Source organism: Synchytrium microbalum (genome assembly GCF_006535985.1).
Source record: "Synchytrium microbalum strain JEL517 chromosome Unknown SmJEL517_scf0004, whole genome shotgun sequence".
In the NCBI taxonomy this organism is placed as follows: Eukaryota; Fungi; Chytridiomycota; class Chytridiomycetes; order Synchytriales; family Synchytriaceae; genus Synchytrium; species Synchytrium microbalum.
The window spans coordinates 267,253-293,776 of record NW_022158353.1 but is presented as its reverse complement, the minus strand read 5'-3'; the positions used below and the strand labels follow the sequence as shown (position 1 = coordinate 293,776).

Below are 26,524 nucleotides of genomic sequence, written 5' to 3'. Positions count from 1 at the left end.
ACTTGATGGTCCAACTTTTTAGTTCTAACCGTAAAGCAACATGAGTTTCAATTGTCGTTGAATGCAGTAGATGCCATTCCCGTGACAAACACTACGTCTTCTCTCCTTTGTATGGGCTTGTTTTTTGCTTCTTCTCACACCACTTCAAACACTCAAACCTGTTCATACAAACCAACGGAACCACACCCACACTCAATCCTCTCAATCCTCTACAAGTGCTATTTTCACTTTGTACAAAAGAAGAAAAAATACATCAATCCGTCGACTCATGCAACAAAATAACATTACCCTGCCCTCTCACTCATCACGCAACATGGCCGTCCAATCAAACGGTTTCCACTGATCTTCAAACCTCTTGACAATCTCCGGCACCTCATCCCGATTCATCCTCCTAGGCTTCCTCCATTTATCAGGTGGCAAATCCATCATTGATGCCAGCACTGATTTGCCAAAGTATTCAGGCCATTCTTTATCGTTTTCGATAACGTGGCCGTAGCCCTTGTTTGGGTCGAGCCATACGTGGAAATATGGGAGATTCTTGACCATGGATTTCCGGAAGCCGTATTTGGATGTGTCGATTAGTTTGGTGTGTTGGCTCCATTCTTCGTCAGAGCTGTTTATTGCTTCCTGTAGATACAGAAGGTGGTGTGAGTGTTACATATGTATGTATATGCGGTGGCGAGTGTTGACCAACCAGCTCTTACTGTACTTTACTCGAAGTCTCTTTTTGGCTTTACCTTAAAGAACTGGGGTGCATCCTCAAACGAGTCAGCATCAATAGGTATACATTCAATGACAGTGTGTCTTTGCCACTTCAAATTGACAACCTGTTCCATGAATATAGCCGACTTGTTTTCTTTAGCAAACATTTGTATAAGACACTTCATGAAATTCTACAGCAAGCAAGGATGTTACAGGTTGAATGAATGTATGGCACGCAACATAACTTACTCGTATTTCATCCCAAACATCATCTTCACATTCCAAACTAGTCAATGTATGCTGCGTAGGCACAATAAGACAATGTCCAGGCGTCATTTGTATCGTAGAAGGTAGTGCCAAATAAGTCTTGGTTGCGACCGCTAAGACAGGCACTTTGGGAGTTTGACCTTCCTGCATGCAGTACCAGCATTTATCGTGTGCTGATTGTGTCTTTTGATACTCTAGAGGACAAAACTCCATGAGAAAAAAAACCGCACTGCGAATCCTTGTTAATGCTCACCGTTGATAGCCATACTCCTCTTCTTTGCATCATTAGGCTCACTTCTTTTTGGCATATTATCAAGACTCTCATCCATATACTCCAAATCGTCCTTGAAGGCCGAGTCACCGGCGATTCTCTCAGCCATACTCTCATCATATGATTTCCCAGCCATCCTTTCCTTGAGCACCATATCAGCTAATTCTGATCGATCGTCATCAGCAAAGTATCGGATTCTTTGCCCAGTCTCATCATGTGTTACGACCTAAAACGAACAATGTTTCAACTATCCATAATTTTTCGTGCCATTTTTTGCGGAAATCACGTTTTCAATTCACATATTCAATATTTCATTGGCATCTCACCTTCTCCTTCTTCCTACGAACACCAGCTGGCAACGGCACCGCAGCAACACCCGTATCCTGCAACCTCCCCCTCGAATCAATATTCGGTATAACAATATCCTCACTGCTCTGCAGCTGAGAAGTCTCAAACCGATCCTTTTGACGCTGATATTCTTCTTCCATGGCTTCCACTTCAGCCTGTTTCAATCCAGCCAATTTAGCCTTCAGCACTTTGGAATGCATGCTGTTAAGTTCGTTGATCGATAGCGTGCGTTCTGAAGAGCCGCCAGTATGAGCAGCAGGGATGGTTGGAGTCGTAGATGAAGATCGAGATAAGGATAGGATTGGTATTATAGGTGTATGGGTGAAATCTCGGCCACGTTTCATGTCTCGTTCGTCGGGCGTGGGTGCTGTGCTTCGGCGGCGGCGGTCTGATGATTCTTCCACTGCGAGAGAGAAAAAAAAGATTAAAAAGGCTAGTGTAATGTTATACACGCAACTCGTTTCTCACCATCAACAACAGAATCACCATCACTAGGACTCTGGAAACTGCGTCCTCGACCCCAAGTATCAGGAGGCGACATGACCCTATCGTCAGATGGCCTCTTGAACCTCTCTCCATTCCCACTACCAAAGGCAAATGTCGTTCGTGGCTGTCTCCATTCGTCGCTTCGGGAGCGACCTCGACGTTGCTCGTTGAGATACGAGCGTTCAGCCAGCGCGTCTTCGTATTCGTCCAATGACTAGATATAGATCAGAGATGGTCAGCGTCAGGAGAGTGACATGGGTACTTATCCACATTTTTTGGTTGTGCTCAGACATACCCCATAACGTTCCAGCGCAACCTCCTCAACCCTCCTCTTCTCGTCCTCAGCAATCTTGGACACCTTGTCCAGTTTCATCATCCTCCAACTAGATCCAGAGTCTCCATACTCGAACTTCCTCTTTTTGGAAGCTGGCAGAGAATCGTCTTCTTGTGGTGGCAAGCCAGAACCGTCGTTAGCGAAGAATGGGTTTAGCTCCATCTTGGAGGCATACGATGGCTAGCAAAAGCTCGTTAGCTACTTGTTGAATTCACGTAAAATCACATACTTCAAAATGTTTTGATGTCTCCTATTACCTCTTTGGGAGCAGCAGGCTTGGTCTCTTCTACATCCTTGGTAGTGATTTCGAATGGATTTCGTCCTGGTGGTTTCAATAGCCAGTCTTCTCGTACTAGTTTGGTTGCTGCAGGTCCATCATTATTCGTGACATTTTGTTCACTGCCTGCCGCAGGCTTCTCGACCCATTCATCAGATACGTCAGAGTCATCAGACGAACGACGATCTCGCTTCTTTTTCTTGTCTTTCTTACTCTTCTTCGCCATCGTGGTGTTTGGTTATAATCACAAGGTTTACCAATATTCCTTTGGCAAACTGACGCGGACGTTTCGCGTATCCTGAACAGTCATTCACGAACGCCATAATATAAAATCTATCGTCACTCTTTCTGTAGGGGACTCGATGTGAATTTGTGCAGGATCTACTAAACTGTTTTTGAACTCCAAGCGGGCAGAGATATTAGATATTACATACGAGACAGATAAGCTACATTATATTTCAATAACTCCTCAAGCCGGTATGTAAAAGAATGACACTGCTATAATGAGGTAGGCAACCAGCAGCAAGACACCTTCAAGCCAGTTACTCTTTCCGTCATTTACTAACTGCGTCACAATAAACACTGTCACGAATACTACTGCTGTCTGGAATATAGGGAAGTCTAGTGTAAGATTCACTCCTATATCGATAAAGGAGTTTAGAAAATGATGTTTTGTGTTTCTTGACGATTTCAATTAACAAACCTAGAGCCCAGCCTATAAGCACAAAGATCGGAGTCACGAGGATTGCAATCTGCAATGACGATCCAAGCGCTACGCTCAGAGCGAGATCCATCTTGTTCTTCATGGCTACTGTTACAGCTGTAACATGTTCTGCGGCATTGCCTACAATTGGCAGTATGATCAAACCAATAAAGGTTTCCGTCTGTGAGAAGAGAGAGTGTGTAAGCCTCACAATGGACCAAAAGGCACTGATGACTCAAGGACCGAATATTTACCAAATTCCATGCTGTGGCCAATCCCTACACACAACGGGAATCATGTCAGCTACCAAAGCAATCAGCCTCCACACCAACTGCCTCGTACCTGAATCGACGACACCAGAAACTCTGCACACACTCCAATCAAAATGGTAGCCCCAATCAGTGCCATGAATGCAATTGGGAGTGTGAGAGTGTTGTATTCCTCTTCTTCGTCAACGACTGGTTTGAACTAAAGATTATCGAGAGAATAGAGGTCAGCTTTCGCGTTCGGATGTAAAAGAAGTGTTGAACACCAGACTTACAAGATATGCATGCGTCCTAAACTGGAACAAGATATACAAGCCGTACACAACGAGCAGCAGAATGGCAACCGCCCGTGATAACGATGTTATTTCAGATAGATCGGTCTTGTTCAATGCGTCTAGCTGAGCATGAAAAGCACCGGGTAACAAAAACGACAAAACAGTCAGAGACAATAGAGACGCGGATGTGTTGGCAGCTCCTATTGAAAATTGCTGCTCTTTGTGATATATCCCTCCACAGAGAAAGCAAAAGCTATAAAGCGGGGGCAAACCGTAAGTGTGCAATCCACGGGTGTACCTTTCTTTGTTTTCAAAACTCACCCCAAAACGAAAAGCAGGTTGGAGAGAATGGATCCCAATACGGAAGCCTGCACGACTGTAACAAGGCCCTCTTTCAAAGCAATGATACCCTACAAGCGGCCGGTCCAAAAATTTGCCTTAGATACAAGCCTTGGCAGTACCCCAAACGGTCGAGGAACAGACACGAACGCCAACCTACCACTATTAACTCTACAGCGTTACCCAAAGTAACATTTAATAAGCCCCCGATCTATCATTGCATGCGTTTTAGGTTTCGGTTTTTACAAACCCTCTGCCTGACAACGACACTCACAGTTGGTCCCAAAGCAACAGCCAACTCTTCTGTCGCAAAATTCAGCACTTTTGCTAACGGTATAATAGCCAAAAAGTTGATAATAAATCTAAAGTGTCAAAACGTTGGTTGGTCAGCATTCCCAAAACCATAGGAGAAAATTCTTCTGTGGCTTACATGGACACATCTCCAGTCTTGTTTATAGCGCCGAGTGCTATGCCGATAGGCACGAATATGAGGAAGATGTTGAAATACCTGTATGTGCGTAAAGATGGTTAGCTACTACTACGAAACATGCGCACCAAGTGCCCAGATGGGAGACCGGATCGCAAAACTATCGCAAGATCCTTCAATAAAATGGCCTGCATACCAATTAGTCGTCACTAGATTCCTCAGCGAGGCAGCAGTAGTTGGTTTCTCGGGTTTCTCAGATGTGTGGGTCGTTGGACTGCCAGCGATGCCGTTTTCCTCCAGAGCTTTACCATCCTGGACGTCCGAAGCTGGATTCACAGTTCTCCTCTGCAGCGACCCAGAAGACTGTCTCCCTGATCCAGCTGAAGTTCTCGATGTCTCGACACCATTCAAATCAGTTGACGACATATGGACGAGGAGTCTCGCAGTGTGCGAGCGATTATTGTCCAGTGTGGAAAAAAAAGAAGGAATAGAGTTGAGCTGTTGCTGCGGATTGCTTTGGTTCCAGAATTCTGTTAGCTAGCTGGGTTTTGGCAGGCGGAAGTCCCTTTTTACAGTTCAGGTTTTTTCAGGAGCGTTGTCAAGGAAAAAAAGCCAGACACACAGCCTTACTTTGGTTTATTGCTGACGTGGGAAGTTCAGGAACCAAGGTACGCTGGCTATTAAGTCCGCAAGTTAATTAGATGCTAGGAAGCTTAGGGAATATTACGCGTCGACGCATGTTTTCGACAAAATCCAAGGTGGATACGTTTCAGAGTCCAAATTAGCATTAGCGAATAAAATGGAACCGCAATACCGTAGATGCTCTTAAAGTATTATCATTATCACTTAAATGATTTAAAAATGGGCGATCGCATAGAAGTGACTGCTGCTGTTTTTTTGCAAACATGCCAACCACATCAGCTGTCACAAAAGCCCTTTGGCACTCGAGTTATACCACTATGGCAGACCACTGCCCTATTTCAAACATCGAAAATAGCAAAGAGGCGCACCAAAAAGGTCAAACTAGATCTTGCGGTATCCTTATTAGACCAAGAAACTAGATTATTATTCAAGAATTTAAGAATGTCACAATACTTAAAGATTACGAGGTGCAGTAATTACAGATCTTCCATACAATTCATTATTCAGTCTCGCTGGATTACGTGGTGCAGTTACCGGCACGTTATGATCAACACGACGTACACGGTTACTCGATGCAACAGTTGCAGATTCATCCAAAGAAGCCAATAAATGCTGTACGAGATTACTTTGCAGTGATGTATATGAGGCGTCAGTTACTGCTGACCGTGGGAGTGTTGGGACACGAGTATTACCATGTATTATTGGTGTTGGCGGTCCGACGTATGTTGTTGTAGGTATTGGTGGTGCGATATATGCTGGCGGTGGAGGTCTACGTGGTGGGCCATATACGGGTATCGGCGGTCTATACGATGCGAAGCTCTGCATTGATTTATCTGACATGGCGAGCAACGATTCCTCATACGTCGTTAAAGGTTGTGTAGGCCACGTTGGTGGATACCCGGGATACACAGACGGCGGTGGTGCTACTTGCTGCGGCAGCATAGCATACGCCTCTCCACTCCCACCAAACAGATAATAATCATCATCCTTCTCATCCACGTGATACGTGCTGGGATCCACTCCATACGGTTCAGCAGCATACACTTGCCGCATATCCGGCCTTGAGAATCCCTTCTTTTCATTATACTGTGGTGTATATTGGTGTACCTCTGCATCTCGATACTGTTTACGTGTTCCTGTTGTCGATGCTGTATAGTTTGTTGTTACGGTTGACATGCGACTCAGTTGGCGTTTAAGGTACCCTACTCCTGCGTCATGATCACCCGCTCGGCGTCTCCATTCAGCAAAGACAAAAACGAGGAGACATAATCCTACCCAGCTCCACATTGCGATAATGTATATCATTACGGGCTCTCCGTATAACTGACTATATAAATTCAGACCAAAGTGAGCGGTGACTGGCCCCATCAGCACACAAATCCGTCCTATATAATGATGAATACGGTCTGGGAATACTGGTGTTGATAGTCGTTTCACTAGATATAATTTATCTGCCATGATGCCCAGTCCAATCTGTAATACCATAACAGAAGCCAACGAAACACCCATCATCCGATGAGTGCCTTGGAAGTGTGGGCCTGCTGTTATAAGATATACAGTTACGACTCCTAATAGAGTTCCCAATCCCGTAACGCAGAATAGCACTGCGAAATGGATTCTAAACCACCATGCTCCCATTAACTGCTTACAGAATCGGGCAACGAAAACTGCCGCTACAGGAGCAGCGAGCCATGCGGCGCTCATTAGAAGGGCGTGGACTCTACGTGAAGCGTTTCGGTTAGAATACCAGAGGGTCGAGCGAGTTTTTTGGGCATATTCGAATGTCACACTCACTTAATCCACAAATACTTGTCAGTCGAAAAATCAGTATTTGCGAGCCCGAGATTCGATTTCTGCGATACATCCAACTGGAAGCCTCCATAGCTTGTATGCTGTTGTAAACTGGCACTTGGACTCGAAGGTATATCAGACCCAACAGCCCAGATAAAACTAGAGGTTCCATTTGCATTCACAGTATTTGTCTTTCCGTTATATGGAATATCGCCTAATGGGCGGCTGAATGCGTATGTTTGGGTCGATGTAGCTACTTTACTCGTCACATTCGTTATTGTCAATGTGGCTGATTGTAGTGTTGTTGGAGTTGGAGCACCGTGTCCTTGTGTGGTTCGCTCGGATATGACAGCGGCACCGGCGCTGTTCCAGAGAATATACATGTATGCGGTATTCATTTGAGCGCCCATGCCTGATGCAAGAAGTGTGGTCAGAAACTAAAAACAGCGACGTTGAAAAGTACTCATACCCAGTGCGACCCATCCCATCGAAATAGTGGTTATGGTGAATGTAACAGTGTCTCCCTGTATGCTGGTCGATATACAAAACGAATTCACCAGATCTACACAATTGGTTCCTACAATTGCAGGATTTGTTGCGACTGGATCACTGGTTGAGTTTTTATTGGCAACAGCAGTAGGAGTTGCCACTGTACCAGACACGGGCGTCGGGATACTAAACAAATTGGCCTCAAAGGCTCCAAAAGCGTTGTGGCTACTGAATGTTGATGCTGGATCATTTAGATTTGTCGGTGTCGTAGACGACACTGCCCATATGAAATCCATTATGTTATTCGTTATGGCTGGAAGACCACTAGGTGTAGCAGATCTCCAAAACGATACAGCCATTTGGCTGGTTGATTTAGGCGTCACGGCCAGCGCTACAATTTTACCATCTTGGGTGGTATCGACTGTTGGTGCATCATGATACTGTGTATGTCTGGAAGATAAGGCGTAAGAGCCGTCGGATTTCTTCCATGCGACATACATGTTGGCTCCTGCCATTGTCTTGGATCCAAGACCTACAGCCAGCCATCCAGACTGCGATGATTCTAATGTTATTGTGAAGCCTCCAGACGATGGAGTCACTGTTATACAATATGTGCCTATTGCATCGACACAATAGCTTGACGTTCCACTTGATATTGACGGTACTGATGGTTGAGGGTATGACAGCCCTTGTGCTCCACTTCCCACTAATACGCTTGTTCCCACTGATCCGCTAAAGAGCACTGAGAACTGTCCATAGAAATCGTGTGCTGGGAATGACGAGAATATCGAATCTAATTGTAGATATAAATTGGTTAGACAAGCGTGTTATCGTGTCAAACAAAAACATTGGCTACTTCACCTGGAATAGAAGCTTGCCCCTTCCCCACAGCCCATACATAGTTCATCGCATTGCTAACTGATATTGTAGAAGTCGAAGTCGTTAATGGCCTCCGTATCGACACGGCCAAGTTCGCTCCACTCGTTTTTGGCTTGACGAGCGTTACTACGACCGCTTCATCTTGAGCTCCACTTAAGATAGGCACGATTTCAGATGTACACCATCGTTGACTGATGGTGTATGATCCTTTAGAGTTTGGCCATATCACGTCTGAGCGAAAGTGGTGCGAACATATGAGAAACAGTGATCGAAATACCATGGGAGAGCTTGAACGCTTCACGTACATGTAATTGCTCCATTCATAGACGGTCCCAGCCCGAAACCAATCCAACCATTATACGCTGATTCCAACGTCCACGTTATGTACTGATTTGTGGTATCGATTACACCAGTAACGCCTAAATAGACAGAATATAAGTCACGGATGCAGTCTTTACAATCGCCTCCAAACGGTTCGTCGTGGTGACATTGTGCATCTCCAAATTTCCAACTCAGCTAACAAGAAAACGGTGCCCACTTACAAAATGTGAGGGAGTTGTCAACACAGACCTACGCGTATAAAGCGTTAGCTCAAAGTTACGATGATTTTAACCGTAACCGTTCGATTTTATCGATACCTGGACTCCATATTGGGTCACACTCGTAGTGGCAGCTGCTGCGATTTGACTACCACCTTGAGCGGAAACAGAATTGCAGACAAGAGCAAGTAGGAAATATATAAATGGCGTCTTCATCCTCGAAGCTCAATCATAATCTCTGCTAGTCTTGAAATTGTTTTTGCAGAAAAGTTGACTGTGGCTGGTTGCTGATTTGGATGTTGGCCGTCCCCAAAGCCAAATGGAAACACAGTACAAACATATGAAATACTGGTGATTGCTAGCGTATATTGTATAGAGAATTACTCTGTCTTCCTGCTGTGTGCTTGATATCCCAACTTCTCAGGTCCAAGGTGTGCAATCCCTCAAGAAACTTCAAATCAAGAGAGTCAGACCTTTGCAGTAACCCAACAGAGCAAGACTGGCATAGCATCAGACCGATTCTCTGGAGCTAAAATTGCTGAAAAGCGTCGGAAAGCACGTCCATGCCACGGATCTTCAGTGATAAAGGTGCTGAAAACAGTTTGAGAACAAATGTGATCTACCTGATCTACCCACGGAGCGTAACGTATTCAGATGTAAGTAAGACAAATGGAGAAGAAGCATCATGATCCTCAGATTTCTTACTCGCTCATGTCCATAAAACCTTGGAGGCCAGTGTTTGGATCTAGTTCCAAGTCTTGTACCGCGACAAACTCTGAGAAACACGCTCTCTGTTGCTCTGGGTGACCGGCTATGGATGCATCTATGTAGCGTCCACGCTTTAGGTCCTTTTCTGACTCTCCAATACACACTTTTCCTTGCTTTGAATATTTTTCTCAATCTGGTTGTTCGCAACACTCGCAACATCCTTCCCACCAAAGATTCTCGTGAAAAGTGAGCAGGAAGGAATCACACTGCGTCTACACACCTCGTATCAGTGTGATATGATGTGAAATACTGCTCTGGAACGGTATGTACTTGCAGGTTTCGAAAATGAAGTAAATTGCCGCTTTTAACATTTTGACATTGTTGTCGGACCTGTTGGCCTATATCAGAGGTGCCTAATGCCCTCCTAGTACATCCATTCATCTCTGGACTGGTTTGATCTGGCCTCGAGGGCCCTCCAGGTACTGGTTGTAACAAATGCATCCAATTCCCCTTGGAACAATTTGTCGTGGACTGACTTGTACACCAATAATAGACCACTCGGGACTCTCAGAATCAGGACTACAAGGACTCAGGATTATCCCTTCCAACTGGATGGAGCCTCTTTCTCGTGGATTGTGCTGCTACTCGGTAAGTCTCAAATTTTTCTGCACTACAGTTCTCTGGTTTTCTACTGCGATCTGATACTCACAGCACTTTTCTTTAACCACAGACAGCCCACAAGAAGTCAGAGCCGCATCGAGACTCAATCGTTCAAAGTATACTATACCGAGCACCTCCGTGATCATATTTGCTCATCAGAAACATCGTGTCCCTCGATTGAAATTGTCCAATTTGCTAGAAGCATGGTTTGTTTAGCAAGCTGACGACATGCAAAAGTATCAAACGCAGCTAAGACTTGCATTCCAAAAGCCTTTCGAATACAACGAGTTACATAAAGGTGGTAGAGAAACATCAGCAAATGTGCTTGAAAGGTTCAAACAGGCCAGTCTCTCCGTGTATGAATGCAGCTTTAATAAAGTACTGGCGTTGCGTTTTACAAATCCAGATCAAAAACATGCGAATTAAGTAATGTAGGAATCACTATCGGTTTCTTTTCTACAGTAGCAGGCTTCTCAGGTACTTTTGGTGTCTCCTAGATAAGATTGAAACCTTTAGTCAAGCTGCCAAAAACGAGCCCATACACCTCTCACATACCACTTTCTCCACTGGCGTGGCAGCCACAGCCGGCTCGCTCTTTACGCTAGCAGCAGCAGACACATTCACGCTCTTCAGACTCTCAAACCGCACAACACTGACACCGCCATCCACATCAACCACATCCACACTCTCCCACAACTCTCTTGCCCATTTCTGACAATGCACGACAACTTGATCTCCGTCAATATTTAGATTACATCCCTTTGGAAGTATACTAGATGGGACTTTAGCTAGTAAGGCGTATGATGTACCGTCTTTCGTGCTAAACGCCACAGAGACCTGTTTATAAATGTGAGCATTGGTGTTCAATACGGTGTTGGGGGGAGTTTCTTACTTGTAGAGGCAGAAAGTTCATAGATATAGTCGATTCGTCCAAGTCGACGACTGGCATGATGATCGAAACTGATGTTTCGTCTTGGTCGAGCTTTATGGCAGGGAGCCGTGGTTTCGTGATTTGTTGGATTAGTGGTGTGGATTCAGTTTCGAATTCCGTAGCAGGAAGCTCTTCTCCTGTATTTTCTTTTACAGCATCATCCAGATTTACGATTTCTGGGATTGGTATCGTCGTTTGCTAAAAAAGATATATACATACTAAGCTACGAGATCCAAGAAATTGGTATCTCATTTATGACACTTACCTCGGCAGCAACGGATATAAGCGGCGGTGGGAGCACAGGCAACGTAACAGTGAGCCTACGATGACTCTTGTCAAACTTGGCCTGTCCGCGTTCATGATCCACAGGGAACGGTAGTGCTATATGCAGCAAGTACTTCTGAGGTACGCTTAAGTCAAATGTGGTTTCGTTCGTGTCTACGTTCAGTTCTGATCCAGACACCTATGTGAAGTATCAATAAATGAGATCGCGAGCGAGAGAAAAAAAACCACGTTGTCAAGGGGTGGACATATTCTTGAACAGAGCAAAATGCAACACTTACCACACGAGGCAACTCTATCCGCACCACAAGCGACTCTGGCCTAGCCCCATCACGTCTCTCCCTCTCATTCGTGAATTTCGAGTAATCAATGGACCCACGATGGAGTATCTCATACTTTGGCGTCTCCACCACCACTGGTTTGGCCGATGCAACATGCGGCTCATCCAGTTCCTGAATAAGCGAGCTTGTTGACTTCTCAGTAGGAATGACAGCCTGCTTTTGTTGTTCCTGTGCCATATTCTTGATATAATCCAGACTAGTCTCGCCAGCAGTAGCTTTGAGACTTGGATCAGTTTCACGAATGACGGTTGCGGTTGGCACGCCCTTGTATTTCATTTTTGGGGTTTTTATTTCTGTGTGGTGTTTTGGGATATGTTAGAGGGGTAAAAAAAGGAATATCGGAAATAAGAAGAAGACACATGCTTTTATCAAACTTGACATCAAACTTGGTTTCTATTCCCTCTAATGCAGTATCAACCAACATCTTGTCAAAGGCCGGGTTGTTGCGACCCATTCGATACGTGTCAGGGTGCATCACAAAGTCGTATACCAGACACGGCGCGTTAGCTATCAAAAGACTACATGTTAGACACCAAAGAACAGAGCAGCTCCAAACCTTCATCAATCATACCATGATCAACATCCTCCCTCGGACTCGACAGGCTATACGGTATACTCCAACTCTGTCCCTTCTTGCCATTAACCGACTTTGTCTTTGCCTTGGCTTTACTGATTTCCGGGGACGTGCACATGTTTATAAACACTTTATCAATGTTGGCCATGTTTGATGGTGGTTTTTGGAATTTCGTTTTTAGGACGTGCCCTTCAGTTGGTTTTACGAAACGGACCTTGTTGCCTTGTTCGGCTTCTAGTTGTGCAATTTCTCGTTCGTATAGCTGTATAAGATTATGGTGTTAGATCCAAAGCGTGTAATGGTGCATCCAACAATGCATTGATGTATCGTACTTCTCGATTCTTTGGATCAGACAACTCGTTAACATAGTCCGAAAACAGTTTACGGAATTCCTCATCTTGGAAGGATGTCGAGATCTTTTTCAGTTCCTATATGTTTGATCATATGATGGTTAAATGTCGGTCAATGATCATGAGTAAACAATGCAGACGAACCTCATCAGTCATGTTCAGTTCCTCGAAACGCTTCTCACGTGCCGCACCTGCTGCCATGATGTACTTCTCGATCTGATCCTTGTCGTTCTCGTTTACTATTGTTATAGATTGAATTCGTTTGATGTTTGATGGAGAGTACATGACAGATTCACGAATTTTACGCTTCATTATACCGTACATCAATTGATATCAACAATAAAAATATATTGACCGTGGTAAATCACGTAGCGACGTCATCTTCGTTTCGCATCCTTCACCATCACGAAGCATCAAAACATCAACAATGTCGTTGGCAATAAAGAGAAGCCAATCATACCAAATCCTATACTCATCAACCCGCTACATAGCTCTCCGCGATGCTGCCAGACACTATTCATCACCAACTCCAGCACCAGTCAACAAACTCCCATTACTACCTCCATCTCTAACCAGCAAACCACTCCCAAAGCTAGGCGTCGCAAAGCTCACTGCCAGATTAGATGAGAAACTTAAATTGGATGTGGCCGCTCAACTAGATGAGAAGAAGGGGTATCAGTATAGACTGAGACGTTGTTCGTTGTGGCTTCAGAAGCTAACAAGTTTACAACTTAGTGATGGATTACTGAAAAGGCTCGAAAAGAGAATTGATGAAGAGCACAAGAAGCTCTTGGAGCAGGAGTCGCAGCGGAAGGAGTGCGTGTCATGTCGTGTTGGAACAAGACGTAAAAAAACGAGAAGCTAATACAAGCCAATCGACTAGGATTCTCAAAACAAGTCGTCGCATCTCGCCAAAGATCCAGAAACAAATGGAAGAGTTTCTGGATTCCAAGAATAATATGAGGGATCGTGAAGCTCTGTAAGTGTCGTGTCGTTTTGTGGATGTCAACCACAGACCAACGCCTTTTGGCTCTAGCTACGAAGAAGCTTTCAAAGAAGGATACTGGGAAAACACTAAAGGTTGCTTTGTCCTCTTTGTTGACTTATGAAGGCACATTGATCTCACATGCAATTGATAGAAATGATTCGTCAAGGAGACAAGCTATGGGAGGCTTCCAAGACTGCTATACCGACAATAGTATCAACCATTTTCCTTTCAAGTCTTTTTTCCCCTGTATGCTTACGAACCCAAACCCATTAGGACGCCAAACTGTTTCCAAACTGGGACGGCATTGACCTAAACAACAAGCCTACAAACGTCAAGACTATACTCGACGGCAAACTGTCTCTTGTGTGCTTTATGATGTCTGGTCTGGCAGAGGTACTGCATGCAACGCACTTGCGGATTGAAGATTTTCTTCGCTCACCTTTTATTCTTTAGAAACACATAACCACATACCTCGACCCATTCCGCAAAGAATTCGCTCAAGACACTCGCGTCAAGACCATTCTCCTAAACATTGAAGAAAACCCAGTGCGTGGTACAGCAGCTAAATGGATGGTGGTGCCCTTTATTCGGTGGAAGACAGCAAAGACTGAACGAGTACGAACGTATTCCTCTTTCGTTTCCCCTTTTTTTTTTGGCTAATCATACGATCACTTACAGGGCAACTATATGCTACATTTTGGACCAGTAGATCGGCAGTCTATCGGTATATCCAATCGACATCTTGGATGGGTGCAGCTTGTAGACACGTTTGGACGAATACGGTGGCAGGCACATGGACCGGCAAAGCCGGATGAGGTTGCTACGTTGTTGCAGCTGACGCGGGAGTTTATGGATGCATCTCAGTAATATATTATATTATATTTGAATTTGACCGCAGTACAGTAGGTTTTTTTTTGTTGCAGTGCAGCTTGTGATGATGACCATACGCGATGTGTATGATCTTTCTCGCGTCATTGCATCTCCAAAATCCAAAATTAAAATTTTACTTTACTAATGTTCTTCCACCATGTGTTGTTGCGATTCACTCGTCGTTTCCAAAAATCCCAAAACCACAGTTTTCAAAACTAGAAAATAGCTTCCCAACCAAGAAAGAACAGGCAATGATGTCCAGGTACGTTCATTAGATGCACTACATGCATATTCAGTGTCCGATGCATCTCAATGCACTGCGGACTAGAATGACAAAGCTTCTGCAAGCTTCTTTCTTGACGCAAAAAAACTCGAATTCAAAGGAGCCATAGTTGTTGTATTAAAACTAGGACATAACTAACAATACATCTATCTATTATATTATGGCCAGCAGCGCAGATCTCTTCCCAGAAGTGCTCTGGGCGCAACGAGCCAACGAAATCTACATCACCATAAATCTCGCTGATGTCACAGACCCAAACATCAAACTGACTCCTGAAGCTCTCCACTTTGACGGAATCTCACACAACCAGCGTTACAAGGTCGACTTGGAGTTTTTCAAGGATGTGGATCCAGAGGTAACGTATGCATTCTGACGGATGCACTTCGGATGACCACGCATTCATATGTACAATGCAAACAAGCCCAACCAAAAGCTGACCCTTTTTGCATAGACATCGAAACGCAACATCACAGCCCGCAGCCTCGTATTCGTCATAACAAAAAAGGAGCAAGACGTTGAATGGTGGCCTCGATTGTTAAAGAAATCTGGCAAGACCCCTCACTACATCAAGACTGATTTCTCGAAATGGAGAGATGAGGATGATGAAGAGGCTGAAGGAGGTGCTGGTGGAGAAGGTGGAAATCCTTTTGATATGGACTTTTCACAGTTCTCGAATATGGGAATGGGTGGTGGTGGAATGGTGAGTTGTTCGTACAGCTAGGTTCAAAGATGTTTGCGATGGTTTGAGGCACTTCCCGCAGAGGATTTTGATTGAAAGAGTTTATGGTGGTCCTTGTTAAATCTGTGATTGTGGTTGTGGATGAGAACGATGATTTTCATGAATGATTCAAACACATTAAATACCTTATCTGACTGCTCTTGGTTTATGTCTAGGGCGGTATGCCAGGTATGGGCGGAATGGGAGGAATGATGGGAGGAATGCCAGGAATGGGAGGTTAGTGTCTGTCGACTGTTACTGGTTCTTGCTGCCTATTTGCCACAAATATCAGTCACTCACACAACCAACCTTGAAAACAATTTAGGCATGGACATGAGTGGAATGGTGCGTATTTGCTGCTAAAAGCTGTGTACTAGCTAATGTTGTGACGTGCCCTTGTTTGAGTGTGGAACTTCAGCACCCCATTTTCGGCAATGAAACATCAACGCCACACGCTCACATACATTGCATCTATTAGGATATGGGTGGTGACGACTCAGATGATGATGAACTACCTAAAGGTGGCGAAGATCTTGAAGATGGTACGATTGCCAAAAAAACGCTCCATTTTATCACAATGGATTCCATTTCTGAACGACAATTAAATCTCTATCTCAAATTAGATCTTCCAGTATTGGAACCTGCTACCGCTGCTTCCAAGGGCAAGAGCTCTCTTGATGACGTCGAATAGAGAACAACACGTACAAGACAAGAAAAAATATACGAAATTGTAGAAAACAAAGAATATTCGCTTTTTTGACCTTGCTCAAGCAAGTTTTGCTCAAGCAAGAAAATACATCTTTTTGGCATTTACCAGTATAAATTGGGTGTTGGTTTCGAGGTGAAAGGTTGGGCTTTTGAAGTCTGCATATCGCATATCTATTATTTGAGTCGAGTTTTACAAAAAGACGGGTGGAAGTTTGACTTGTCAGTAGCAGCAAATTGTTGTTGCTTTGGTTTGATTGCAAGAAAGAATGGTGTTCAGAAAATCGATTCTCGTTCTCGTTTCCTATTCTCGTTTGTGGTTTAAACTATAATATTTTGCACTTCTAGCACAGCTCAAAGCTTGGCTTGTAAACCAGAGCCTTGCTGCTGTAACTTCTCCGCCTCCCACCTCTTTGACACCTCAACCTTCAAGTCCTTCTTAATAATCTTCCCATTAGCATTCCTCTCCAGCATCTCAGTTCTCACCTCCAGATACACAGGTATCTTGAACGGTGCGAGTCTCTTTCTCATATGGTTCAAAATATTACTTTTTGAGACCTCGCTAGCTTTGGATGGTGATACTGTGACGACCATGGCGACTTCTTCGCCTAGTACTGGATGCGGGATACCGAACGCGGCTGCGTCTATTATGACAGGGCCGAAACTGTATGCTGCGTCTTCTAGTTCCTGATGTGAGAAGTTGAGTAAATATGTATTTGCGACAAGATGGAAACAAAGGTGGTCTTACGGCACTGTAAATGTTTTCACCTAATTAATTGATACGAGTGAGTTTTAACAGACAACTATTGATAATGAAAGCAACAATTGACATACCACCACGGATGATCATGTCCTTGAACCTATTGCGAAAAAGAGTCGACTTTAATGTTTTAGAGAGCAACCAAAAAAGGAGCGCTGAAGAAGAATGTGAAACGAACCTATCACGAATATAAATCCAACCATCCTTATCTACTTCAGCTAAATCCCCTGATCTAAACCAAGATAGATTCGGTCCTTCCAAGAACGCTTCTTTCGTAGCTTCGGGCTTGTTCCAATACCCTATGGATGCACACTAGGTCAGATCACAAAAATCATAGAAGCTGTCTTGCTGTTGGTTTTTTTTCACCTTTAACAACATTAGGCCCTCGAATCCACAATTCTCCAATTTCTCCAGATGGTAAGTCTTTGCCGGTCGTAACATCAACGATTCGCACAAAGTTGACAGGGCTTGGTGGACCACAAGAGTCTGGTTTGCGAACGTAGTCTGGTCCTGTGTTTGCTCTGAACAAAAAAGGGATCTTTGTAATGAGTGGAGGTTCGACTGAGCGAAAGTGGCAGACTACAAATGAGACATACGATATTCCAGCTGACGTTTCGGTTAGCCCATATCCATTTGAAGCTCCTACTGCTGGCCACCTATTCAAACGATTCAAAATTGTTAGCGAAAAAATACCCAACATCAAGACAGATAATAGCTTTTAGAATGGAGCAGCCATACTTTCGTTTAATACGAGCAACCAAATCAGCGCCTGGTGGTGCACCACCATATGACAATCCTTGTAACGAGCTCAGATCATAACTATTTCAGCAAAACATGTCAGCGCCATGGAAAAAAACAACCATGAGAAACTAGAAGATAATAGACGCACTTGTCACGATCAGGATGATCCAATATCTGATGCACCATAGTTGGCACACCTCCAGCACGATTAACCTTCTCGCGTTGTATTAGTTTAAGGGACTTTTCAATGTCCCATCTGTATGTTAAGATGTGGGTCAAAAAAAGAGAAAATAACCAGCTGAAATAAATCAGAGACTCAACATACTTGTACATCAGCACCAACTTCCCACCGTTCACAGTACATTCTTGGAGAATGGAGACCAGTCCAGTGGCGTGAAATAGCGGAACTAATGTGTGAGATAGTTCAATATACTTGCTCCGAACTCAACCAGAAAAAAATGGAATATTACCCGAAAGCAGAGTACAAGACTGCACATTTGGATTCGGGACAGGTACTGGCATTCCAGATCTTAAAGCTGCCCTGATTGCAGCAGCCTGTCGGTTCATTTCGTTGACTAGGAAGTTGCGGTGTGATCCTATAAAGAGTTGAGAGTTCTGAGTCAATCAGTATAAGGTTTCTATAGTTAAAAGGTTGGCGTACCTAGTGCGCCTATTAGTCCATAAACAATCCGAGAATTGTAACAATTGTTAGGAATACGTCACAAAAGATGTTTGCATCTGTAACCTCTCACCCTATATTAAAAAAAGGGACATCAGAAACAGCGAACAAAGAAATACACCACTCCGATCACAACCTACTTTAGGCTTTCCTGTCGTTCCCGACGTATATAGAATAGTCGCATTATCATCCAGCCCAATCTCCACATCCACATACCCTTTAGCACCAGCATTTCTCGCCAACACGTCAGCCAAACCAAGCATTCCAGGCCATGACTTGTCCGTCCTCGTAACAATAACAGCTACACTCAGACTGTTTATGAATGGTGTGATCTTCTCAGCACGTTCACCATCAATGATTGCGACTTTGGTGCCAGAGTCGGAGAGACAGTATTCAAGCTCGGGTGTTGTGAGCCACGCATTTATGGGAACGGAGACAGCGCCGAGGAGTTGTGTTGCCCCTGGGGTGGAAATGGTGTGTGAGCTTTCCCATGGAATCAATGAAAGACATTCATGGCTGCGTACAGAACGTAATAATCCATTCTGGATAGTTTCGCATGATAACTGGAGTTTTCAAAAGAGAATCGCAGTTAGAATCATATTGGTAGATATTTCATGACACCAAACTCTTGCATTGCGATTACCTGCGACACGATCCCCTTTCCGTACACCAAATTCATTGTACAGAGAGTTTGCTAGAGCTATTTTGAAAGCAATCAGAGCTACAATCAAGCAATAGGCTCCTTCAAAAGCTATTCGACAAATACCTTGAACCTTCTCACGAACTTGTCCATACGTGTACCTCTCATCCTCAAACACCAGATAGGTACGATCGGCATAGGCCTATTCACAAAGGAACTATCTCAGCACTGCCCTTCCAAGATCAACAATTCCATTCCTCAAAGCACACTCATACCTTTGTTCGCTCCCAAACGGTTCTCACATTGGGAAACATACGTTTGTAAGTTAACATCGGAATTCCCAGATGCGTGACTTCATAATGAGTTTCCAATGGTGATCCTGTAATTGTTTTGTAAAAGAATCGTCAACTACAAAATTCCAAAATCGTGACAAGCTTGTGTGCCAATTTCATATCATTTTCTGAGCGAACAAAGTAGTATCGCATGACTTTGAGACTTGTAAAACGACATTCGGCATCTTAAATCAAGCGATGCAAGTACCTGGCGCTGTAATGATCTATTTCCATGAAAACACACATGTTAGGCTCACGATCCCAATCGATCAAACGCAAAGTAAGTCCAAAGCTACGAAATACCTTATTGATTTCTTGATTGCTCAAGATTTCTGGAGCAACAGCCATGTTTGCCTCGTTCAATATATCAGCTTGCGTGCCAAAAAAGTCCTTCAGAAACGACACATACATTGCGAATGAGCCACTGACATCACTCGTTTCAATAACTTGGCCAACTTGACGCAAGAGTGTTTTGGTGAAGATTTTGTATTGTGTATTCCATAACAAAAGTGAATAATATAAGGTCGGGGCTGGTGTTTTTGTTTCTATCAACGTACAAATGAATACCAAAAGCAAACAACCCAAATTTCTCAAAATATTGGAGTTTGCTCCGGTATGTGAATTAATAGGGCCAATGCGACAGCAAAACGATATTCCGAAACTATTAAAGCTGTAGATCAGTATGATGTTCAGCGAGAGAGCGAGTTGTGCGTCCTTACATTTTTTTAATCTCAGTAAGACGAGGCGCCTGCTCTCTCAGCAGGTGTTGTTGCGTATGAAGTCTCGTTGCTAATAAATGAACAGATTAAGTGAACCAAACATCCCTCAAACGTACTACAGATTTTTGTCGTTTGCTTACGTGTAATAGCCACCCTCTTGACCACTTGAAACAAAAGGCGAACGTTTCAGATATCAAATCAACAGAAAATAGTGAACTGTCAACATCTGCACTTACGTTGCTCCAGTAGCATAACTGCTTTGACCAGTACCGTAATTACCGCCTGTTGCAGCGTAAACACCACCCGGGCCGCCCGGTCCAGGACCGTAAGCACCTCCAGCTGCACCCATAGGTCCAGTTTCGCTAACGTAATGGATTGGGACTCTTCTGTAAGCCATCGTCCCTATATATGAAGAGTAAAGCACGTGTGAATGAGCATCCAAAGTATAGAACGAGTTAGGTAGAATGAGGAGATTCATACAGATTCCATATCCAATGGCTCCAATGGCGGCTAAAAAGCACAGGTGTTGATCATTGAATACACAAAGTGAATTTTCCCAAGAGTTGACTTACCTGCAACAGCGACAGATCCTACAGCAGCGCCAATAGCGATACCGGTGTCTACAATGCAATAAAGTCAATAAACTTAAAATCTTTTTGCTGGCCCGCAACAAGACACTCACAATTAGTATTACCAGACCCAGTCGAATTGACATTCTCATTTCCAAACGTTGGAAGAGCACTTGGAGTTACAAGTGGCGACGCTCCAGATTGAGATGGAGCAACAGGTGACGGTGTGTCGTTTGGTCCGGGGGATGCAACAACAGCGGGGGATGCAACAACCGGTGAAGGAGTGTCGTTGGGTCCAGGAGAGTTCACTGGTAGACCACCATTTCCGGGGAGTGGCAAACTGGGAGAAGGTTGGTTGCCAGATGGTACGACGCCTGATGGGATTACGACGATGCCGCTGGGTTCGAGGGATGATGATGGGACTAGGAGTATTGGGAGTGTTAAGGTTCGGATAAAAAATGAGGAGTGCGTGGGACTTACGTGCTGGTGCAGCACTCAGTAAGGCAGTTGGAGCAGGAGATTCAGCGACGAATGCGCTGGGACCCGTTGGGCTAGGAACTCCTGATGGTGCGATAGAGAAAGCTAAATCACAAAAGTCGTTAGGACTGTTCAAGAGTCATCTTTCGAGTGAAACCTTACTTGGCGAAACAAGGCCTGAGGCTATATTAGAAGCGGTGGGAGAAGCAACACCAGATGCGACTCCTGAGGGACCTACAGGCGATGGTGTTCCACTAGCCATCCCAGATGCCACCAGTGGCGAAACGAGGACTGCAGAAGGAGCAGGTGAGACCAAAACAGGACTCGGTGTAGCATGAGCTCCAGGCGATGCTACTTTTGGAGATGCTTTAGGAGCTGTTGTTGTAAGTGCGAAGTTTTGTTTAAGTTAGCTTTTTCAGATGTTTTGAGAAAAACACAGCACAAAAAGTTCTCATGCCAAGCAGCCAAGCTCGAAAACTGATCTGAGTAGATCTGTACACTTACAGTAGCCTGGAGGCAAGCTCGCCTGTGGAGTTGGGGTAGCGATTGCAAGATTAACAAAAACCCTAGGTTCAGCAGCAACGACTGTCAATAGAGCCGCTAAAGCGGCACCGCATAGGGCTGATACTCTCATTGTAGTGGTCTGGGATGCTCTCCTCTGGCCCCTTTTGCTTGGTTTCTAGAGAAGAAAGTCCAGGTTGAAGTGGTGGTTGGTGTGTTGGTTTGAGGGAGACACACATGCATCCAGCAACTGAACATTACTCCGAGGCGTGAAAGCTCCTTAAAATGTAATGATCTGAAGCTTAACACTCAATATTATTACCTAGGAGGCAAGCGAACGCGCAGTTCTGTCCTCCAAACCTCATTCATTTCGACTACTAGAGGTTTTATGAAAGACTGGTATACACTAGCATTATTAAATGACTCATAAACGGCATTAAGAAATCACGCATCAGGGGTTGGCCCTACAATACAAAGAAAGAACCGTCAAGGATAAATCACTCCTCCCAAACCTCAAAACACGAAAAATATAAACCTTACACTAATGGAGCATCAGCAGTTGTTGGCGGCCTTGGTCTCAAAAACGTGAAAAGCACACCCAAAAGAACGCCAAGTCCAGCAACTAGAATGAAAATATACCGTCAGTATTCCACGTTACATTGCAACCACCCAAAACAAAAAGCATTCCAAACCTGAGCCCAAAACAGCTGGGACAACGACGTTATTATTATTGCCAGATGCAGTACTAGTACTTCCAGCAGCAGGAGTCTGACTGGAACCTGCTGAACCTGAACCACCAGTGCTCGTACTATTACTATTGCTTGATGTCCCGTTTCCATTAATTCCAGACGATGTAGACCCCGTTGGACTAGCACCTGCTGCTCCAGTTGGAGAGCTGCCAGCAGCGGCTCCTGCTCCAGCACCACTGACACCTGTAGCACTTGATGAATCAGAGGATTGCGTTGGAGTTTCTCCAGAACCAAACACGGGAGTCGGCGTCTCCTGAGCGAAGGCCGCAATTATAAGAGCCAGTAGCACTGTAATCCATATCCAGTTGACCCTCATCGTTGTTGTCCTGGGGTAGAGGTAAGTTTGCGAGTTTGCAAGAAAAATGCAAGTTTTTGGACACAGAGAATTCAATTAAGGCTGTATCGATCACTCACTTTGAACGACGTGTGTTAATAAAAAAGAATATTTCGAATCGATTTGCTGAGTGGATATTGTGGTCGCAAGACCATCTAGACGCGTCAAAACTTGAAATCAATAACAGTCACACAACCACTCCAAACATCCAGAGTCGTTTACCTCCCACTAATAGGCTATATTTTATTTTTGGGATGAGTTCGAATTATGTGATATCTACCGGAAGAGGGGCGGTACTAGTGCCCGGATTATTGAATGATGTCAAGAACGGATGGGGGAATAGCAATACTGCGTGTAGTTTCCTGGCCTTAAGCGGTAGGAGCTTCAGTAGTGGCCTCTGTGGCCTTCTTGGCAGGGATGGCGAATAAGATACCAGCTGTGATTAAACCGGCACCAGCGACTGAGCCCAATACGGCACTAGAAAGGGCACGTCATCATCAGTCAATCGGGCATTTCCAGTTTAGCAGCTTTGTGTATCATTCTCTCGTATCAAAACAATGGCTTGTACGTTCGGACTGTCTTTGAAAAAAATCCAATGTCTACTTCACTTACCCAATGATGACAGAGCTGCTTGGTCCTGATGAAGCAGTTGAGGTAGTTGTGCTTGATGATGATGAGGCGGCGCCAGTTGCGGTGGCAGCAGCGGCACTATCAGAATGAAAGGATATCTTGTCAGTAAACAAGCAATCATACACGTCACACCCAGTCCAATCGAAAGTCGATAGCTCGACAGTGCAACATCCAGGAACTCCAACACACTGATGTATACAACAGCTACCATCATCCGTTCATCCAACAACGCATCCAATATGCGATTTTTTTGCAGTCCGTCCCTTGACCCCCACTTGATGTACATTGATATCAACCACTTACGCAGCAGCAGCAACAGTCGTAGCAGCAGCACTAGAAGACCCAGTAGATCCAGATCCAGAATCAGTACCTCCAACAGCCGTTGGTGTAGGAGTAGCAGTGCTTTGAGCAAACACCAATCCAATAGCCAATACCATAAAGGCGACCAATAATCTCAAGAGTTGCATGTTTGTATCTGTTTACTGAAGGGCTTGTAGTGATGAGTATTGTGCGTGAGCCTAGGCTGTATTACGATTCGAGCTATCTGGAGGTGTTGTCAAAAGTTTGGGTGGTTGAATGGTGATATGGAAGCTCTTTTCTCTTTGCGTTCATACTCCGCTCGAAAACCCTGTTTTGGGCAAGTACCCTTATGAGGATTACTATCTTTGAAACTTGCTTGATGATGCATTTCTCGTTGATATAGATTGGGTTGGTGTTGGATTCCAAGCTTCGCTGTGGGGTCTGACTTTTCTTCAACTTTCTTCCACTTTGTTTCGTTTGTTGAGGAAGGCAAGAGTGGAGCGTGCTCAACGATATATTGGGAAGGTGTGGATGTGTATTAGAAGACGTTGCTATTGATTTTATAGCGATCGGTAAGGATATTGTGTCGCTATCGTGATTCCGAGTCAAGTCGTGGGGTATGCCCAAAAGACCATCCGACAACGTTTGAAAACCACATTCAAGATGCTCAACACGACATCCAAAAGGTAGGAGAGCCAGTTTCAGCTACCGTCTTACATTGCTTATGATGTTTGGTGGTTGTAACAACTTTTCCAGAGCTTGATCTGATAAAACCGACGCTATGAGAACTAATGAATCCAAATCTACGCAAGCTACTAAATAATCACTATCATACAACGCATTGAAATCAAATATACCAGCGAAATTTCCATGTCCATTGACTGCCACGTCAGCACTATCCTCCAAACAGCTTCTACATATACCTGAATTACGATATAGCGTCCTTATCTCCCCCACCTCATCACTTTGTCATCCACTTTTCAAAGCCTAGCACGTGTGGTCACTCTCTGGTTTGCTGATTCCGGAAGCGTGGCTTGAACTGGTTTTTCACATTTTTTTGTCAACAGCAAGTCTCCCAAAAAACCAATCCCCATATATAAATAGGAATATACCTGACCATGCTAACATCACCCGACCAACCCACCGTCCGCTGTGTCCTCGTATACAACAAACGGCTCTTTGCCTGCTCCATACCCAAAGTACCCCAACGCTTCAACCTGGACGCTATACTCGACACCATCGGACTGACCATTACAGATATCCGGCTACGCAGGCCAGTGATTTTTAAATCGGTGCATGAACTAGTGTTTCTGGATTCGATGGATGGTTATATGTTGAATGAGGGGGATGTGATACATTTGTTAAAGACCAATAACGGTAGTAGGGGCAGGACGCTGCATCAGACTATCAGGACGACGGCGGGGAGTGCTGTATCGTCGAGACAGATACGGTCTCAGGCATGATATCATATAAGCAAACATGGACTTTTTTTTAGGTTAACATACCCAACACCCATATTTTTATGTTTGCTTGAGTCAAGCAAGGAAAAAATCCTCATTCTCATTACGTAGAATTTAAGGCCTTTGTAGTAATGTATAAAACGAACATAGCAATAGTAGTATAACTCGAATCAACCCATCGTGGATTGCGGTCTGTGTCTGTTTTGTCACGTTTGCTCATTTGGTGTACAAGGACGACCCATCAACCGGAAAAACTCGTAGCTGAGATGGATATCAACGTCTGTAAGTGGAAAACTCAATGGCCACGCTAGAACTCGTTCAAAACGACGCTCTCCATCTCCTCGACATCCATTTTGGAAGCCCGACATTCAAGCGCAGCCGACCTTACAACACACGTCCCAACGACGACTTCCAAAGCGGTTGGCTCCATATCTCGTTGCAAAACAAGCTTGCATCAATTCCCAACATGGATCCAACTGGATCAAAAGGCAAACACAACAAACATCCAACTTCCAACGTTTCTTCCAAATCCACCAAAACAAAACAACAAAACAAGCATCACAGATTCACAGGTTGAAACTTCTTTTTAATGGTTGGGTTGGAGAGACTAGGTACAAAGAGAGAATAATGCCAGCTTGCCGTGGGTTTGTGATTTAACAACCGTCCACCTTATAAGTGAGTTTTAATAAAACCTTTTCTTCTTCTGCTCCCCCTTTAATCTAATAAGGAATCATACACCACCACACAGTACAATAAAACAAGGACATGCCAAGTTTTATTGTTTGTGTGTGTCATGTTTTCTGCTGTTGTTGTTTATATAAAAGAGTTGTTGCTGCTGCTGGACTGACTGGTTCTGTTTCTTCGTCGATTATAAAAGACAGGAAGTTTATATTGTGATGGGAAGTTGGAGGTGGTTGGGTCTTATATGTGGGATGGGATTGTTGTTGAAATTTAAAAGTCGAGCTGTAAAAAATATAGGAATGGAGTTGCAGAGTAATGGTTTTTTAAAAAGGGGGATGTTCGGAAAGTTGTTTAATGGATGGGGGTTCTACGATGGTGGTCGTGATGGATAACACAAAAACTAAAAAAAGACGATTATTTAATTTCCCCCAACTCTTCTCCTAACAGCCTTTTGATTTCACCACACAAGTTTTGCAAGCCACACTAGAATGATTACTATTGGGGTTT

At 44.2% G+C, this 26,524-nt stretch overlaps 6 protein-coding genes across 6 annotated transcripts; 2 read left to right on the top strand and 4 right to left on the bottom strand.

Moving 5' to 3' along the window:
• Nucleotides 1-297: 297 nt before the first annotated feature.
• SmJEL517_g01192 (uncharacterized protein) lies at nt 298-2,911 on the bottom strand (the record flags this gene model as incomplete). The annotated part of the gene is made up of 8 exons (XM_031167120.1): nt 298-627; nt 738-893; nt 952-1,163; nt 1,223-1,466; nt 1,567-1,991; nt 2,057-2,288; nt 2,370-2,588; nt 2,666-2,911. 8 exons carry the CDS (start codon nt 2,909-2,911, stop codon nt 298-300), a joined length of 2,064 nt encoding a protein of 687 aa, XP_031026886.1.
• A 243-nt stretch (nt 2,912-3,154) lies between these two features.
• Nucleotides 3,155-5,121, bottom strand: SmJEL517_g01191 (uncharacterized protein; the record flags this gene model as incomplete). Its single annotated transcript, XM_031167119.1, has 10 exons — nt 3,155-3,324; nt 3,389-3,569; nt 3,643-3,666; nt 3,731-3,856; nt 3,930-4,182; nt 4,251-4,339; nt 4,429-4,479; nt 4,543-4,630; nt 4,699-4,776; nt 4,892-5,121. 10 exons carry the CDS (start codon nt 5,119-5,121, stop codon nt 3,155-3,157), a joined length of 1,290 nt encoding a protein of 429 aa, XP_031026889.1.
• A 5,676-nt stretch (nt 5,122-10,797) lies between these two features.
• On the bottom strand, nt 10,798-13,193 carry SmJEL517_g01190 (uncharacterized protein; the record flags this gene model as incomplete). The annotated part of the gene is made up of 9 exons (XM_031167118.1): nt 10,798-10,896; nt 10,959-11,240; nt 11,296-11,532; nt 11,600-11,797; nt 11,898-12,221; nt 12,337-12,464; nt 12,529-12,793; nt 12,864-12,959; nt 13,026-13,193. 9 exons carry the CDS (start codon nt 13,191-13,193, stop codon nt 10,798-10,800), a joined length of 1,797 nt encoding a protein of 598 aa, XP_031026888.1.
• A 115-nt stretch (nt 13,194-13,308) lies between these two features.
• On the top strand, nt 13,309-14,736 carry SmJEL517_g01189 (uncharacterized protein; the record flags this gene model as incomplete). The annotated part of the gene is made up of 8 exons (XM_031167117.1): nt 13,309-13,559; nt 13,617-13,697; nt 13,765-13,860; nt 13,918-13,961; nt 14,021-14,079; nt 14,143-14,262; nt 14,323-14,484; nt 14,548-14,736. 8 exons carry the CDS (start codon nt 13,309-13,311, stop codon nt 14,734-14,736), a joined length of 1,002 nt encoding a protein of 333 aa, XP_031026737.1.
• Nucleotides 14,737-15,182: 446 nt separating this feature from the next.
• On the top strand, nt 15,183-16,431 carry SmJEL517_g01188 (uncharacterized protein; the record flags this gene model as incomplete). Its single annotated transcript, XM_031167116.1, has 6 exons — nt 15,183-15,377; nt 15,474-15,722; nt 15,917-15,977; nt 16,066-16,085; nt 16,219-16,282; nt 16,364-16,431. 6 exons carry the CDS (start codon nt 15,183-15,185, stop codon nt 16,429-16,431), a joined length of 657 nt encoding a protein of 218 aa, XP_031026738.1.
• Nucleotides 16,432-16,799: 368 nt separating this feature from the next.
• On the bottom strand, nt 16,800-19,945 carry SmJEL517_g01187 (uncharacterized protein; the record flags this gene model as incomplete). The annotated part of the gene is made up of 18 exons (XM_031167115.1): nt 16,800-17,132; nt 17,194-17,213; nt 17,280-17,305; nt 17,384-17,504; nt 17,572-17,726; nt 17,802-17,861; nt 17,944-18,024; nt 18,095-18,202; nt 18,272-18,353; nt 18,417-18,542; nt 18,608-18,616; nt 18,762-19,085; nt 19,150-19,188; nt 19,269-19,325; nt 19,392-19,467; nt 19,541-19,644; nt 19,806-19,821; nt 19,901-19,945. The coding sequence occupies 18 exons, from the start codon at nt 19,943-19,945 to the stop codon at nt 16,800-16,802; spliced, it is 1,782 nt and encodes a 593-aa protein (XP_031026732.1).
• Between the last annotated feature and the right edge of the window lie 6,579 nt (nt 19,946-26,524).